General features: G+C 34.4%; 1 protein-coding gene across 6 annotated transcripts in view; it reads left to right on the plus strand.

Annotated features, from left to right (window-relative positions):
* The window catches only part of CNOT6L (CCR4-NOT transcription complex subunit 6 like), a 114,055-nt gene that overhangs the window by 38,223 nt on the left and 57,391 nt on the right, over positions 1 to 18,441 (plus strand). For all 6 annotated transcript variants that reach the window (XM_038582352.1, XM_038582351.1, XM_038582354.1 and 3 more), the window contains exons 2-4: positions 6,616 to 6,737; positions 8,964 to 9,150; positions 10,411 to 10,496. In XM_038582352.1, coding sequence (XP_038438280.1) covers positions 6,626 to 6,737; positions 8,964 to 9,150; positions 10,411 to 10,496 — 385 coding nt within the window. In that variant the 5' untranslated portion in view covers positions 6,616 to 6,625. The remainder of the gene's footprint in view (positions 1 to 6,615; positions 6,738 to 8,963; positions 9,151 to 10,410; positions 10,497 to 18,441) is intronic.

Below are 18,441 nucleotides of genomic sequence, written 5' to 3' on the forward strand. Positions count from 1 at the left end.
ATAACACTATTTGAAAGTAAATATATATTCTGTAACTTTATTTTTCAAGTAGTGCTATGAAAATGGTATAAGATACATGAGGGCAAGGATGTTGTTTATCTTGTTTACTGTAGAAATTCATGTGCTTAGTATATACATGATAGTAGTGGGCATGCAATACATGTTGAATAAATGTTAAACTGGTCAGAAACATGAAATTCCAAATATTGGAGGTTATTTTTTTCATAACGATGTGTGACTTTATCAGCATAAGATACAGGTTTTGCTTTACTTTTTTTTTTTTTAAGTAGTGTTTAGTGTTTTGTTTAGAGTGGGAGATACTCATGAAAACTTTGGGGTTCTTTTTTTGTTTGCATTATCATCATCTATGAACTTTAGTTGAATATGTTCTTGCAGACAAATGCCATCCAGATAGGCCCTTGGTGTAAAAGTAGAATGGGGAATGCTAATGAAATCATTATTAATCTCAGGGTGTCTTCTAAGCTCTTGAGTGTCATCAATCTTTATTTTTAACAATATGATCCTACTGTATGTACTGTGACTTGTTAGGTACTGTTTTTTAGTATCAGGTGGTGAGCCCATTTAGGGAAGATATAAATTTTATGTGACAGTTATAATAATTAAGAGTTGTGTATAGTTAAAAATAGCTATTAATGAGGAAGTAGAAACTTCAGTAATGCTGTAGCTCAGGGGTTATTTTGCTTCATTAGAAAAGGTGAGCTTAGCCTTATTTTCTCAGGAAGAAAAATAGTCTTAATGCTTAAGACCAGGTAGGAAGGATGGTTGTTAGTTGGGTGAATATTCATTAAATAACAATGTGTTTTGTAACCATTGGGAATAAATGCCAATATAAGACAGAGTTATCTGAAGATGTGTAAAATGTAACAAATCATTAACATCTTATTCTAAAATGTAAGCAGAAATATCTAATATGGGCTTAAATTTGTCTTCCTCTAACTTTGGGAATTTTGCCAGCATCTGTATTTCTGCCAAAGATTGCTCTGCAAACTACAGTTGAAATGACCACTTAATATTTATATGGAAATAAATATATGTCAAGTGATTTGTATTTTAGGGTTGAGTAGTTAGAAGTCTCTGATTCGTTATGAAGCACTCTGTGGTAGTTGTAGCATACTTTCTTTCTTAAACTGAATTCTAAGTGAGATAATTGTAATTGTGCTCAACTATGGAGTTGGATAAAATGACCTTAAATTTAGATAGGATGGTGAGTGGGAAGCTGTGGTTTAACACTGGAAGAACTGGGATCCCTGGGTGGCGCAGCGGTTTGGCGCCTGCCTTTGGCCCAGGGCGCGATCCTGGAGACCCGGGATCGGGTCCCACGTCGGGCTCCCGGTGCATGGAGCCTGCTTCTCCCTCTGCCTGTGTCTCTGCCTCTCTCTCTCTCTGTGTGACTATCATAAATAAAATAAAAAAAAAAGGGATCCCTGGGTGGCGCAGCGGTTTGGCGCCTGCCTTTGGCCCAGGGCGCGATCCTGGAGACCCGGGATCGAATCCCACATGGGGCTTCCGGTGCATGGAGCCTGCTTCTCCCTCTGCCTATGTCTCTGCCTCTCTCTCTTTCTCTCTCTGTGACTATCATAAATAAATAAATAAAAAAAAAAATAAAAAAATAAAAAAAAAATTAAAAAAAAAAAACACTGGAAGAACTTAACATCTTTATATGTATTATAGAGGCTGCTCTTTTTTTAGAAGTTGTTCTAGATAACTGCTATTAAGAGAAATCCAGTGCTAGCCTTTAATAGTTTGTTCTGATTTGGCTCAGATTAGTTTTTTTGTTTTGTTATTGTTTTTGGAGGAGGGAGAAGTTAAGTTGTGTTATTAGCCTCAGATATAAAAATCTGAGATTTATTTGGGATTCCTTAGTAATAGTATATTTGGGTTTATTTCATCTACATCTTATAATATGCTATTCACTGAATCAACATGATATTTAGGTATCTTGCATTTTATTTATGGTTTCAGAAACTCCAAATTAAATTTTTCTAGGGCAAAGTAGCTCTAGTGCTAGGTATAATATTGCTCGTAACTGGTGGCCCAGTTGGGTGGGTGGCTGACTCTTGATTTCAGCTCAGGTCATGATCAAGCCTCGCACTGGGCTTCCCTCTCACAAGGGAGTCCAATTGAAGATTCTCTGTCTGCCTCTGCCCCTCCTGCTGCTTGCTGTCTTGTGTGCATGTATGCTCTCTCGCTCTTTCTCTCTCTCAAATAAACAGATAGTTAAAAAAATATGGCTTGTAACTGAAAAAATTAGAATACATTTTCCATGCAGTTTGTATTTTACAAGTTTACATGAAGTTTTTCCTGTGGTACAGAAGACTGAGAAATAAATTAATGAAAATCTTCACTATGTGATAGTGATTCATCAGCCTTCAGTGATGGAGATTAAACTAGTTTACTTTTAGGATAGTTCATGTAGGAACGAACTAAGAAGTAGGACAAAATCAGGTTCTTGATGGTACTCAAGAAATTTTGCACTAGTATCTGGGGAGGGGCATGTAGGTGATATGCTAAGCTTCAATGAATGGAAGGTGGAAGGCAGGTTTTTTTAATTCTATATTTTATTTTTTTCAAGTATAAAAGAAATAAATATTTTTCCAATTACATTTCAATATCTATTAAAATAATTATCTCATTTAATTTTTAATATTGAAAATCCTTGTTACATTAAAAAAATTTTTTTTATTGGAGTTCAATTTGCCAACATTTGGCATAACACCCAGTGCTCATCCCGCCAAGTGCCCCCCTCAGTACCCATCACCCAGTCACCCCAATCCCCTGCCCACCTCCTCTTCCACTACCCCCTTGTTCATTTCCCAGAGTTAGGTGTCTCTCATGTTTTGTCACCCTCACTGATATTTTCACTCCTTTCCCTTTATTCCCTTTCACTAATTTTTATATTCCCCAAATGAATGAGACCATATGTTTTGTCCTTTTCCGACTGACTTATTTCACTCAGCATAATACCCTCCAGTTCCATCCACCTCAAAGCAAATGGTGGGTATTTGTCGTTTCTAATGGCTGAGTAATATTCCATTGTATACATATAAGAAGGCAGGTTTAAAGAAGCTTATGTAGTTAGCATTTGAGGAGCTAGGTGGTGTATTTTTTATAGTGTTGAAGTAGGATTGAAGATAGGGAAGTTAAACAGGTTGTGTTGCCAAAGGGGCTTTTATTGTACTCTGTTACATGATCAGGATCTCTAGTATAAATCAGGTTGATGTAACAGGAAGATCCTTTGGGAAACTGATGTAAGATGTTGCAAAAGTTAGAACTCCTGGAAAAACCAATTCAAAAACCTACCTGTTTCATCAGTTTGAAAAAGAAGATAAGGAATTAGCTGTTAGGCTTTCCAAAATAAACATTTCTAATTTTTGGATAAAAAATACTCATCATTCAGTATTCAGCCTTAGAATGACTTATGAGACTATTGGAAATCACACTATCAAGAGTCATGTTTAAAGAGTTAAACTACATTTGAATTATATTTTACATTATTTTGAAATAGGTTTTTGTGGTATATCTCTAGCATGAAAAGTTGATGCTGAGTAACTTAGAGGGGAAATAAAGCTGAATAGGAGGCTTCAGTATTACCAATTTCCTGAATTTGAATTCTCTAAATCTTTAGTAGCATATATGAAAACCTGATGTTTGAGATAGTATTGATCACGAGAACTGTAGACTCTACTAAATTGCTTGTTAGTTAACCCAAATGTAAGATGTTATAGCTTTAATCAAGCTATCCAAATCTATATTCATTTTGAATTGAGTGACTTGTATTTTTAATGGCTTCCTAATCAAATTTGAAAGAGATCTCTGAGCCCTAATATGACAGTATTAATATTCCTTTGGTTTTACATGTCACGTAAACATTTCATGAATTTGTTTTGCAGGAACAGAATTTGTAAATTTTAGTGATTTAGGAAGGTAGGAACTTACGAAAAATTTAAAAAGTGCTAGATAGTAGCTGTTTTTTAAATTAGAATTAGAGAGCCAAGAATAGACAGCAATTATTGACCTGTCTAGATTGTTAAAATATTTAGGGAAATTGAACATGTGGATTAATTACCATTTCCTGGGATTAATTTTTAGAGAAACATTGAAAATGTTTGTTTTTGCATATTTTACAGCCCTTATTTTTTCCCATCTTCAATGTAGTGAATGGATTTTGTAGCATGTCATTGGGTTTGGATCTGTTTGATTTGGCTTTGCTTAATCTGGTGTTTTTGTGGAATCTTAAATTAGTATGCAGATGTACTCATAGAGATACACGTAACTTGTGCATAGTAGAAATTCCAAAAACCTTGTTGTCTAAAAATTTTATTTTTAGAAGTATTTTTACATAGGCCAAGTGTGGTAGAAATCAAGTTTTTTTTTTCCCCTGCTGTGGAAAATAATCATATTCTTTGTGCTGTACAAAGATCTAGGATATTTATGGGAAATCAAATATGAGTTAGTAATAATGAAAGTGTATGAGAAGATTAAAGCAAAAAGGCTTAACCTGGAAACTTGGAAGCAAATTGCTGTTAAACAGGTGAATAAATTTGGAAAACTTTCTCTTTGCCTCTTTTAGTAAAGGGGAAAGTGACTATTTTACCTTCAGAAATATGAGTAGAGGGGCAGCCCGGGTGACTCAACGGTTTAGCGCCGCCTTCAGCCCAGGGCCTGATCCTGGAGACCCAGGATCGAGTCCCACGTCGGGCTCCCTGCATGGAGCCTGCTTCTCCCTCTACCTGTGTCTCTGCCGCTCTCTCTCTCTCTGTGTCTCTCATGAATAAATAAATAAAATCTTAAAAAAAAGAAATAGGAGTAGATTATGATATGGGAGATTTTGATTGTATTCTTCTTATGAAGTAGCTGTGATTTTTTTTAAACAATTGGAATACCACCATTTTTTCTTTATTCTCTGTATGTAACAAATTTCAGACCACCTGAAGGTAAATTCTATTGAATTATAAATTCCAAACTCTACTTGGAAATACTCCCAGATTTAGGCACTTGATTTTGGTGTGTGTGTGTGTGTGTGTGTGTGTGTGTGTGTTGAATATGAAAGAACCAACATTAAAAAAGCAAACAACAAGGCAATTTAGAGATAGTATGCAGTGCTTTGTCATTTGCTACTCTTGCTAGATCTGAGCTGGCTTTTATTTTCTGACAATTACCAAGCAGTAATTCTTGTGTTAGACCCCGCAAATAGTTAAATTTAGGGCCATTTATTATATGCTTCTACCTTGCACACTCGAGGATTTTTATACAGAGTTGTCATCACTCATGATCATTTGGTGATTATTTTGGCAGTTACATGAAGAATATATAGCATTAGTTTCAATTACAGTGGCCATGTAACTCATTCAAATTTGGACACTTTTTTTAAACTTGTTTTTTTTTAGTATATGTGCTGCCGAAGCGAGCGCTAAACTATTTTTTTTTAAGATTTTTTATTTGAAAAAAAATTTATTTGAGAGAGGGAGTGCAGAGAGAGAGAGAATGAATGAAGGGGGGAGGGGCAAAGGGAGAGAAAGAAGCAGGCTCCTCATTGAGCAGGGAGCCTAATGCAGGGCTCAATCCCAGGACCCTGAGATCATGACCTGAGCAGACACTTAACTGAGCCACCCAGGTGCCCTTTTAAAACTATTTTTAAGTAGGCTCTGTGCCTACTATGGAGCTCAACATGGGGCTTGAACTTACGACCTTGAGATCAAGACTTGAGCTCAGATTAAGAGTTGAAGGCTTAACCAACTGAGCCACCCAGGCACACTCCCCCATCCCAAGTTGGACACTTTTGAGAGAAAAGGCATATTACCTAAGAACAACAGATTATATCAAGATTGGCTCATACTAAGAAAATACCATCCTGTAGGATGCTTTTGACTGCAAGTAACAGAAAATACAAACTAAACTAGTTTAAACAATAAGCAAAATATGTTGGCTGTCTATCCAGAAAGCCCAGTGTTTGAGAGTCCTACAGGTATTGTTTTTCTAGACGCTGGCTTCTATGGCTGACTTCCTTATAATTGTTGGTTGGTTACCAATAGCAGTGTGGACTATATTCTTCTTTTATGACTAGTAGGAGAGAGAAGCCTCTCTTTCCATAAGCATAGAATGAATCTGAAGCCTCATGATTATTAGATACTTCTGAACTAATCTCTGTGACAGGAGGAATGTCATGTGCTGATTGTCTTGGATATGAGATATTTGAATATCACTTAGGGAGGATGGATTACTCTGATATTCTTAGACTAGTCAGAGTCCATTCAGAAAATGGTGTAGGGTCAGTCTGTTTAGGAAAGCAAGGCAGCTAAAGGAAGGAGAAGGGTTGGAATGGATGTTCATGAAGCAACCACAAAGTTCAATGTGAAATCCAATGTCATTGTTTGTTTACATTTTCCCTTAGGCATCTGTTACCAAGTTCCTGCAAGAGCCTAACATACTGCAGATGTGTTTTCCTTCTAGTGAGAATTTGTGGTATAAAATGAATTAGTAGCCTGGCAAGGGGAGAGAGGAAAAGAAAACTTACCATCCTATTTTTCTTTTTTTCTATAAGACTATAGTAATTGATGATCCTCTTGTTTGTTTATTGTTTGTTTGTTTAAACAGACTAATAGGGATGCCAAAGGAAAAATATGATCCTCCAGATCCTCGCAGAATTTATACCATCATGTCAGCAGAGGAGGTAGCCAATGGGAAAAAATCTCACTGGGCAGAATTAGAAATCTCGGGTGAGTGGAATATGAAGCATTAAATCCAGGATATAATAGCAATTATGAACATGAATTGAATATTGTACATTTTAAAATAGATGAATTCATTGAGAAAATACCAGATGCAGAGGTACTAGTGTTTAATTTACCTGTGTCTAAATATCTTTGTTCCTGTTCATTCTTGAGATAATACCTTACGCCAAAGTTGGCATTTGTAATTGAGGACATTGGGAATTCAGTTTCTGAGTAAATCCGATTCTTTGATATAATAGATTTTGGTTTGGCTGTCAGAGTAATTATTTTTGCAAATTGAAATCTTTGCCGTTCTTCTGTCATCCTAGTATTTGCAGAGTAGGAAACCTAGAAGTTGTTTATTGTAACAAGTAAGTAATAACTATGTTACATGACCCTTCATACTTAGGATTTGTTAAAATGAAATATGATTTCTAAAAACTTACAGTCCCAGGCTACTAGTGAAAAAAAAATCAAACCCAAACTGAAGGACATTCTACAAAATACCTAACTAGTAATCCTCGAAATTGTCAAGGTTATGAAAAACAAGGAGAGACAGATTCTGTCACAGACCAGAGGAGATATGCATTTAGTCAAATGCAAAATGGTATCTTGAATTGACTCCTAACACCAAAAAGTTGTAAAAACTGGTGAAATCCAAATAAAATCTGTAAATCCGTAAATTAGTAATGTACCAATACAAAAAAATAATGTACCAGTATTAGTTTCCTAGTTTTGACAAATGTACCATGGTAATATAAGTAGGTAGCAGGGGAAATGGGATGAGGTGCATACAGAGACTCTGTATTACCTTGGTAAAACTTCTCTGTAAATCTAAAATTATTGTAAAGTTAAAAGTTTATTAAAAATAGAATATAATTATTGTATTTCTCCTATGATTTGATAGAATACAGACAATATGTGGAATGGGTTTCTTCCCCCTTCTTCCCCCCAGTAGGCTTTCATTTGGAAGCATTAAACCCCCATTATAGTATTAACAGCAAGAATTATCTGTACATTTAGCTAAAAGGTAACTAAGTGTATAAATGATTGGTAATAAGAATAAATATGAGTAAATCCTAATGGGCTAACCCCGGGTTTCTCAACTTGGTACTGCTGACACTTAGGGCTAGACAGTTCTTTGTGGGGGCTGTTGTGTACACTGTAAGGTTGTTTAGCAGCTTTCCTGGTCTTTATCCACTAGATACCAGTAGTACTATCCTCTTTTTTTTTTATTTTTAAAGATTTAATGGACATTAATTTCATGGTAGACATGATATTGGAATTTTGACGGTGAAGATAGTTATTCAGCAATTTGGATCCTTAATGTGATAATTTGTCATATATATGTTTAAATATAAATTAATATTAACATATATTAAGTTTATTTTTTTATTTTTATTTTTATATAAGTTTAAATACACATGAATATTAACATGAGATATTACCATCTTATAAAGAATTCCATTAAAACACACATAAGATAAAAGATTGCTGTAATACATATCAGTAGAGATCTTAAGGACTATAATTTACATAAATTACAGTTTTTTAAAATTGAAGTATAGTTGACACACAATGAGACATTAGTTTCAGTTGTACAGCATAATGTTTAGCAGTATTCCTGGCCTCTACCCACTAGATGCCAGTAGCACTCTTCTAGTTTTGACAACCAAGAATGTGTTCAGATAGCCAAAGTCCCTTGGGGAATAAAATTGCCCCTGGTTGAGAACCAGTTGATTAAATCCCAGATAAAACTGAAATAAGTTTCTTTTAGACCAGAGCTCTCTTCACTTGAAAAATTTCTTTCCTATAAATACAAAATCCTAGTTGGCACTTTAAGCCTGCTTATAGACAGCATGAAGGAACCTGTGACAGAAAGAACCCTGGATAGATGTAAGCTGGAGCTTACTGCTTGATAGCTATGTGGAATGTAACAGTTACTGTCTGAGATTTTGTGTCCTCTCTACCTTTCACTGCTCCTTAAATCAAAATATGTTGTTTTAATAGTGATATAAAATGAAATTCTATTTTACTTTTGTAAAGTTTATAAAATGATCTTCACACAAATTATTAAGGTAATATCTCATTTTATATTAGCTGTGGCCAGTTGATTTGCCCAGGTTTATATAGCTAATAAATGGTAAAAAAAAATCAGAGTCTGAAATATGTTTTCTGACTTTTTCTGATACATGGACCTTGAATTTAATGCTTCAATATTTTGCCTTTTAGGTAGAGTGCGGAGCTTAAGTACATCACTTTGGTCATTGACACACTTGACAGCGCTGCACCTAAATGACAATTACCTTAGTCGCATTCCACCTGATATTGCCAAGCTTCATAATCTGGTTTACCTGGATCTGTCATCCAATAAACTCAGAAGTTTACCAGCAGAACTAGGAAACATGGTGTCTCTCAGGTAAGAAAATATTATAGATATGACTCAGTATATAAAATTCTAAATTTACCAAATAAGAAAATTATGGAATATTCCTCTTACAGGAGGACTTCTATGTATGTTTGAAAATCAGATGATATTGACTGTAAGCAACAGTGCTTGAGTTGGCTTCCATTGAACATTTCCTCTAATTTGAAGGTTTCTAGTTAAATGTGATTCTGTTTCTTTTGACAAGCTTGAGGTGGGGTGGGGTTAAAATATGACTCTCACTTGACGCTCAAGTGTATGATAAGATACTCATACAGAATTGGGAAAATATTGTGATCTTGTAGTAAACTTTCAGGAACATATCTCTGCTCTATAAGGCAAAGTATACTTATATGTCACAGCTCTTTAAGGAAATCTTGAAAACTTGATAATAAATGGATTTGTTTGTAGTCCTTCAGGATTATTTAAAAATCTCTTCATAGGAAAAAAATTTGTAGGTCCCTTAAGACCTTGTATAAATGTTCTCAATATCAACAGGGATTGCTTTTCTATGTTTATCTGCTGAGTAGTAATTTTTAAAAATTGCTGTCATATGTTTAAAATTGAAAATTCATGTTTGAGAATTTTACTCTTCACTATCTCCTTACTGTATGTTTGTTTCTTTTCTTTCATACTGTTTAGCTGTATAACAAGGGGCTGTTCATTTCTTATATAGTCTGGCCAAAATTTCAAAATAAAAAAATGTGGATCTTATCTATGTTATCCTACTATCTGTATTATCTTATGCTTTGTTTTCAGTGTTTATGTTCTATATCAGTGATTGTTCATCATAGTATCTTAATGAGATTACAGTTGTAATCAGTTATAAAAACTGATAAAGGTGATTGTCTATTTTTTCTATGAATTACACTGGATTCAATGATAGCAGTTGTCTTTGGATACTAAGAATACCTGTCACTCTGATATGTGTCTTGTAAGCATTTGGGTAAGAGAGAAAAGAGTGAATTTAGCCTGAGAATGATATACAATTCTTATAACTTCAATAATCTGTGTTAAGAGAGTAAGTTATAGAAACATTGTTAACAGTTGTGGCAGTCACACATTTTGTAGTACTTTAATATTGCACAATATTTTTTGATTGGAAGGATAGATATATACTTTTTTTTTTTTTAGAAATATACTTTGTATCACTCATGGTATGTTAGGAAAGGTTAAGAAAACAATTACAGATATTAATAAAGTTTGATATATTAAGCTAAAACAGGTTTTGTTTTGTTTTGTTTTTTAAAACAGGGAATTGCTTTTAAATAACAATCTGTTACGGGTTTTGCCTTATGAACTTGGTCGGCTCTTCCAGCTACAAACTCTAGGTTTGAAAGGTGAGTGATTTTTTTAAGAAGATGACCGCATTAACACTGAGTATTGAGGTGTTGTGAGCCTTTAAAACACAATTTTAGTTACAACATATGTCAGGTTTTAGAGTAATTTTTCGAATGTAACTATGCTTGCTTTTGAAAATAAAGTGGTTCTTTAGTATCAAAGTGAGCTTCAGTATTTCAACATGCTGCCATTCTTAAAGGAGATACTTTAAATTTAACTCTGTAGTCTTCTCACCACACCCTTTTAAAAGAATGACTTAATAAAGTAAACCTACCCAGAATGACCCATGTCAGGTTTTGATAGAGTAGATAAAATAGCATGGACATATTGTATGGTGTAAGAGAGAAAACACAATAACAGTAAAAATAAACTAATAAGTATGATTATTCTAAATAAATGAATCCAAAATATATGTTCCACTGTGCGTATAGATACTGTTACAGATACTCTTGTATAAGAAAATGGTCATCCATCGTAGGATTTTATAGGTTACAAAGAAAATGAAAAAATCCAAGAGCTGTTATAAGAATTTAATCCCCAATATAATAAGGTCTTTGTACATAGCATAGAATTAGTATCTAGGTGCCGCTTATTTAATTTTTGCTAAGATAAAGTAATACATTATTATTATTTTTAAAGGTTTTTATTTATTTATTCATGAGAAACACACAGCGAGAGAGGCAGAGACATAGGCAGAGGGAGAAGCAGCTCCCCTGCAGGGAGCTTGATGTAGGATTTGATCCTCAGACCCTGGGATCACACCCTGAGCCAAAGGCAGATGCCAACCACTGAGCCACCCAGGCATCCCAAGCAAGGAAAGTAATATAATAAAACAAAATATATATATATGTTCCTTAATAATCACCTCTCAATCAGTTTGGGATGAAAGTCATTCTTAATTCATATAAATAGTGAAATCTGTTAAAATTTTCTCATGGCACAGCATAAGAACGGTATATTTTAAATTCAGAGGGCTAAATACAGATGTACTGTATGGATTAAATGTTTTATTCTGTGCTCATGAGGAATGAACATTAAAACCTTATAAAGTAAACACTTCTGTTATTTTCCTTCAACGACAATTTGACTTTCTATGAACATGTTCTGTTTACCTTTGCATATGTCATATAATGGAGTATTAAGATTGAAATTTGAATATGAATGGAAAGAATCCTGACCTTATTGGTTGAAATGACCAAAGTGGTATTGGAATTCTTTGTACAGTTAATACTTTGTAAATTTACATAAGTATATGAATGGTCTGTCTTGTGTTTTTAGTTTCTCTGTAGAACTTTATTGATATTTTTTTATCATATATAAAGTAGACCAGGGGATACTTTCATCTAAAATATTTTCTTTTTTTTAAAGATTTATTCATGAGAGGCATTTATTCATGAGAGACACATAGAGAGGCAGAGACATAGGCAGAGGGAGAAGCCGGTTCCCCATAGGCAGCCCGATGCAGGATTCAATCCTGGATCCTGGGATCACAACCTGAGCCAAAGGCAGATGCTCAACTGCTGAGCCACCCAGGCGTCCCTAAAATATTTTCTTAAAGATGAACCCAAGGCAACTGTTGGGACATTTTACCTTAATCTCTATATACTAAATTTTATTCTTATAAAAGTAGTTCAAATAAGCATCCAGCTAGAGTTGGAGTGGGAACAAGTCTGTTCTTTTTTATTAAATAATATTATGGAATGATTGTCATTTTTAATAATCCTAGATTCATGAAGTATGAAATCATGCTTTCATACTGATTTTAATAATTTTTTTGTCTCTAAGAGTAACATACTGTTTGTTTTAACACCAATAAGAACAGCTATTCTCCTCCTGTTAATATCAATGGAGAGCATATCAGTGGCAAATGAATAATTTACTGTTGAACTCTGTGGATTTACCCTTTGTACCCTATGTTCCTAAAAAAGCAAATATTATATATCTTACTGTTTCATAACACTGTTATCTCACGTAGAGACATACTCCAATAAAATTTATACTAAGCATCAACTGAATGAATCACTCTGAATATCCATTATCTCCTTTGTCTTTCATTCTATTTTACTAGTTAAAATCTTAGTCTTAAAAAAATAAAGTCTTAGTCTCCAAACTACTGTTTTTGGCTGGTCTTCGATCCTAGTGTCTTTTTGTTTACTGATTCACATTTGTTAAAATCTCTTCTTAGATGTCTACTCTAGTACTTTAGATTAGGCATCAGCTCTGTTCATGCCTGTGAATAAATTTCTTTTCATTAAACTAGTTTGCTCCCCGATAAATACCTATATGCAGTCTCTTTCTCTTTCTTGAGAACTTTTCTGGCAGTATTCATTTCTATTCAAGTGATCCAATATAGAAAAGCCAAGGACCTTTCAAAAATGAAAGAAACTCGGAGCTCTTCCTGTCATTTTTCAAAAGTTTGAGAGAGTAAAAACAGGATTGGTTTTATGAAGCAACCGAACAAATAAAATGTCTCTAATGAATAGTAGCTCTATATTCTTAGGAAGGTAAACATTAAAATAATTTCCTAATCCATTTTAGCAGTCACATAGTAGTACTTTGTGTCTAGAAAAGGGAAGGGACTAATTGGAATGGAGCATTTAAAATGTCACCGTGATGTATTTAAAAGAAACAATGAGAATGCACAACCTCTGAGATGCCATTTGTCTTGAAATTGAAGAAAGGAGCACTTTTTCCCTATATCCTTGTCTTTCTCTGAAGCACAGATAGGGAAATATTAATAAGTTTGATCATCCTGGCCCAACAAGCTAATTTCTAGAAATTCTATTTTGACATTTGTGGAGTATGTGTGAAGGGTATGCACAGTATTTGAGGGGTTGGAATAAGAGGGCAAGTTAGAAAACTACAGACACGGCCAGTCAAGTAAGTTGGAAATGTTCTCTTAAATCACTGAAAAGAAAAATCCAGAGTGTATTAAGTTTATAGAAGAAGTAAGTAAAAGCAGGTCTTCTATAGTTATTTTAAATAATTTAGAATTCATGTCTTACGGTGTTAAGGTAGTACTTTCTCTGACATATGGGCCAAAGAGCTGTACTCATGCACTAAACATTGATGTCCTAGGTTGTAAACTATTTAGAACTTCAATAATTATGAAGATTTCTAGCCTTATTCCAGGAATTACATATCTCCCTTAAAATAAAATGGACCATGGCAGTAGAAGCTTCTTTTACTTGTGAAATTATTTATTCGTAAAATATAACATAAAGGAATAACATGTTTTTGTATTCATGAAGTTAAAAAGAATAGCCTAAATTTTAAAGAAAATATGATGAATAACTGGACACCCATTATATATATTCTCAGTACCTTTTTAAGAAATGCACTTTGAAAATCTGTCATTTATACAGGAGGTAAAGTACTTATTTTTGTATTTATAATGGGTTTCTAGAAATTAGAGAACAATCTAGTATATATTAATAGTTAATATAAGAGAATATCCACAAGGCTTTAAATCATAGGGGGTTCATCAACACATGCATAATAGCAACTGCAAATTGGAACTATTCTCAACTTTTACCATTTAGAAGAATTCCAAAAATGTGATAAAAACTGTTGGTGAGATTATTGGACATAGGCAGTCACACCTTGTTGGCATAGATCCCCTATACCTTACATTTTCCTGTGGGCCTTTTCATGATTACATCTTCATCCCTTTTCCCAGAGGTTATACTGTCCTGAATTTTGTGTTAGTTATTCCTTTACTTTTCTTTTCAAACAACAGGTATTGATGAATACCTACTATGTGCTAGATGCTGTGGTTATATATGTAACTATTACTGGTGATTTAACCTTTATATAAATAAATGAAATCCTACTGACTGTATTTTTCTATGACTTGGCTTTTTTCAACCTTATGGTTTTATAATTCAGCCATGCTCATGCATGTAATTGTAATTTAATTGCTGTGTTATCTCTGATATATGAATATGCTATAATTATTCATTCCACAGTAGATATTTAGATGATTTGCCCTTTTTATGGCTACTATAAGCAATGTAGCCATGAACATTCTTGTATACATCTCCTGATAGAGTTCCCAGGAGTGGAATAGTTGGGTTGTAGAGATCTACTTGTATTTCTTAGCTTTATTACGTAATGCCATAATGTTTTACAAGGTAGTTGTACTAAAATACACTCCCAAAAGTAATACAGTTTCCATTTTTGTCTTCTTCCCAACATGTAGTATTGTCAACTTTTAAAAGTTTTGTCTGGGGCAGCCCTGGTGGCGCAGCGGTTTAGCGCCGCCTGCAGCCCAGGGCATGATCCTGGAGTCCTGGGATTGAGTCCCACGTCAGGCTCACTGCATGGAGCCTGCTTCTCCCTCTGCCTGTGTCTCTGCCTCTCTCTCTCTCTCTCTGCATTTCTATGAATAAATAAATAAAATCTTAAAAAAAATTAAAAGTTTTGTCTGTTACTGAGTGTGAAATAGTTTCTAGTTCTCTTAATTTGTGTTTTCCTAATTGATAGTAAGACTGAGCACCTTTCCATGTATTTATTGGCCATGGTTTTTGTTTGAAGTTGCTATTGATATGTCTGAGCATTTTCACTTGACGTATTTATTAATGATTTGTAGGAGTTCTTTTGTCTATTTTGTATTGTATATGTCTTCTTCCATTCTGTGGCTTTTCTTTTGTTTTCTTAGGTATCTTGTAATGAGTAGATTTGATATTTTTACTGTAGTTGAATTTATTTTTTTTTTATTTTTTTTTTATTTTTTTTTCTACTGTAGTTGAATTTAAAAATTTTTTATGATTAATGCATGTTTGTCTTGTGAAAGAAATCCTATGCTATCCCAGGTCGAAAACTCTTTTTCTGTATTATTTCCTAAAAGTTTTGTAAACTTCTGCTCTTCATAATAAGTTCTCTCATTAATTTGAAATTACAAAAAATTTTTAATTGAAGTATAGTTGACATATTAGATTCAGGTACAACATAGTGGTTTGACAGATGTGTATACGTTACAAAATGCTCACCACATTAAGGTTAGATACCATCTGTTACCATATAATATTATTGAAATATTATTGACTACATCCTCTGCTGCACTTATCATCCCTGTGATTTATTCATTATATGATTGGAAGTTTGTACTACTCTATCTTCTTCACTGATTTTACCCATTTCCTCCCCATCCTCCTACCTCCTGGCAACCTCCTGGTGGTTCTCTGGAAGAGACTGTTTGGGTTTTTGTTTGGGGTCTGTGCACGTGTGTTTTGATTTATTTATTTAAGAGCACCAATGTGGCGGGTGGGAGAGGGAGCCAGAGAGAGAGGCAGATTCCCTCCCTGCTGAGTGTGGAGCCCTATGATAGGGGGTCAGCCTCACGATCCTGAGATCATGACCTGAGTTGAAACCAAGAGTTGGCTGCTTAACTGAGCCATGCATGCAGCCCTGTTTTTTTTTTTTTTCCCTTTTTTAAAGATTTTATTTATTTATTCATGAGAGACACAGAGAGAGAGAGAGAGGCAGAGACACAGGCAGAGGGAGAAGCAGGCTCCATGCAGGGAGCCCGATGTGGGATTTGATTCCAGGTCTCCAGGATCAGGCCCTGAACTGAAGGTGGCGCTAAACCGCTGAGCCACCAGGGCTGCCCTGTGTGTTTGTTTTTAAAGTAAACTCTGAGTTCAACATGGGGCTTGAATTTACAACCCTGAGATGAATAGTTGCATACTCTATGGACTGAACCAGTCAGGTGTCCCTGTTTTGTTTTTTAGTTCCTACATGCAAATGAAATCCTAAGGTATTTGTTTTTCTCTGTCTGATTTAGTTCACTTAGCATATTTCCCTCTAGGCCTGTGTTTTCATAAATGACAAGATTTTATTCTTTTTTTATGAGTATTATTTCATTATATATATATGTATATATATATATATATGCCACATCTTTATCCTTTCATCTATCATTGGTCACTTAGGTTGTTTTCATATCTTGGCTGTTGTAAATAATGCTGCAGTAAATATAGGGGGTGCATATATCTTTTTAAAGGTCAATTTATTATTTCTTTTGGTATATTTGACACACGTTACATTGGCTTCAGGTATACAACTTAGATATTCAACAATTCTATAAGTTATGTTGTGCTTAACATAGGTGTAGCTACTATCTGTCACCGTGTAACACTGTTATAACACCATTGACTTTTTATGATGTGCTTTTTAGTCTAACTTAATTCATTCCATAACTGGGAGCCTGTATCTCCCACTCCCCTTCACCCCTTTTGTCTGTTGGCAGTTATCTGGCAGCCATAACTTTGTTCTCTGTATTTATAGGTCTGATTCTGCTTTTTTATTCATTTTTTTAGGTTCTGCATATAAATGAAATCATATGGTATTTGTCTTTCTCTAACTTATTTCACTTAGCATGATACTCCCTACACCCATCCATGTTGTCACAAAAGGCAAGATCTCATTTTTTATAGCTTAGTCATATTCCTCTGTGTGTGTGTGTGTGTGTGTGAGAGAGAGAGAGAGAGAGAGAGATTTGCATCTCTTTGATGATTAGTGATTTTGAGCACCTTTTTATGTGTCTGTTGGCTCTCTGTATGTCTTCTTTGGAAAACTCTACCCGTTTTTAATCAGTTTCTTTGGTGTTGATGTATAAGAATTCTTTGTATATTTCAGATATTAACCAAACAGTATTTGCACATACCTTCTACCATTCATTAGATTGCTTTCTTGTTTTGTTGATGGTTTCCTTCACTGTGCTAAAAAAAGTTTGATGTTGTCCCAGTTACTACTTTTTCTTTTTGTTTACCTTGCCTAAGGAGAGAGATTCACAAAGATATTAAGACCAATGTCCCAGACTTGACTGCCTGTTTTCCTTTGGGAGTTTTACGGCTTCGGGTCTTACATTGAGGTTATTAAACCTTTTCGAGTTTATTTTGGTGTATGGTGTGGGAAAGTGGTCCAGTTTCATTCTTTTGCATTTACCTATCCAATTCTTCCAGTACCATTTTGGAACTAATTTTTTAATATGGCTTGAGGGGGTGATATAGTCTTTTTTTTTTTTTTCTGTGAATAACCATCTGTTTCACTATCATTATTGAATAGTTTTCCCTTTTCCCACTGATAATCAGCAAAGTCGCTTCCCTATCAGCTTGTAAAGGTCTGTTTTAGGATCTCCATTTTATATATCCAGAAGTTAATTTGTCTGACCTTGCACCAATTACTGCATTACCATTATCATTATTATGGCTTTATATTAAGACTTGATATCTAGTCTGGGAATTCCCCTTACATTTTTCTTTCATAGTGTCTTGGCAGTTTGTCTTGGATTCCTCATAAATAAGAAACAGCTTGTTATGTTTCACAAAAAATACTCTTGGGACTTTGGAATTGCATTGAATGTGTAGATCAATTTAGGAAGAATTAACCTTAATATATTGAATCTTTCTATGAATTTTGGTGTTTCCCCCATTTATTTATATATTAATGATTTCAAATAAAATTTTATAACTTTCTGCACATCTTTTTCCCAGGCACATCTTTTATTGGTTTTGTTTCTTAGGTACCTTTTCTTCTTTTTCTTGTTACAATTTTTTTTTTTTTTTCAATGAGAGATAGATAGAGAGGCAGGCAGAGACACAGGTAGAGGGAGAAGCAGGCTCCATGCTGGGAGCCTGACATGGGACTCAGTCCTGGGTCTCCAGGATCAGGCCCTGGGCTGAAGGCAGAGCTAGACCGCTGAGCCACCCAGGCTGCCCCTGTTACAATTATTTTTAAAGTTACTTTTCCTGCCTATTTGCTGTTGGGGTATAGAAATACAAGTAAGAGGGAAAAATTGATCTGTAGTAAGCTTTCTTGGCTAAATTCTTATCTTTCAGAAAATTTGTCTGCAAATTCTTTTGGGTTTAATTATTTCAACTTACATGTTTTCTTAATGTACTGAGCAGGATGTTAAGTACAATGTTGAGTAGAAGTATTAAT

Source organism: Canis lupus, chromosome 32, assembly GCF_011100685.1.
Source record: "Canis lupus familiaris isolate Mischka breed German Shepherd chromosome 32, alternate assembly UU_Cfam_GSD_1.0, whole genome shotgun sequence".
Lineage (NCBI taxonomy): Eukaryota > Metazoa > Chordata > Mammalia > Carnivora > Canidae > Canis > Canis lupus.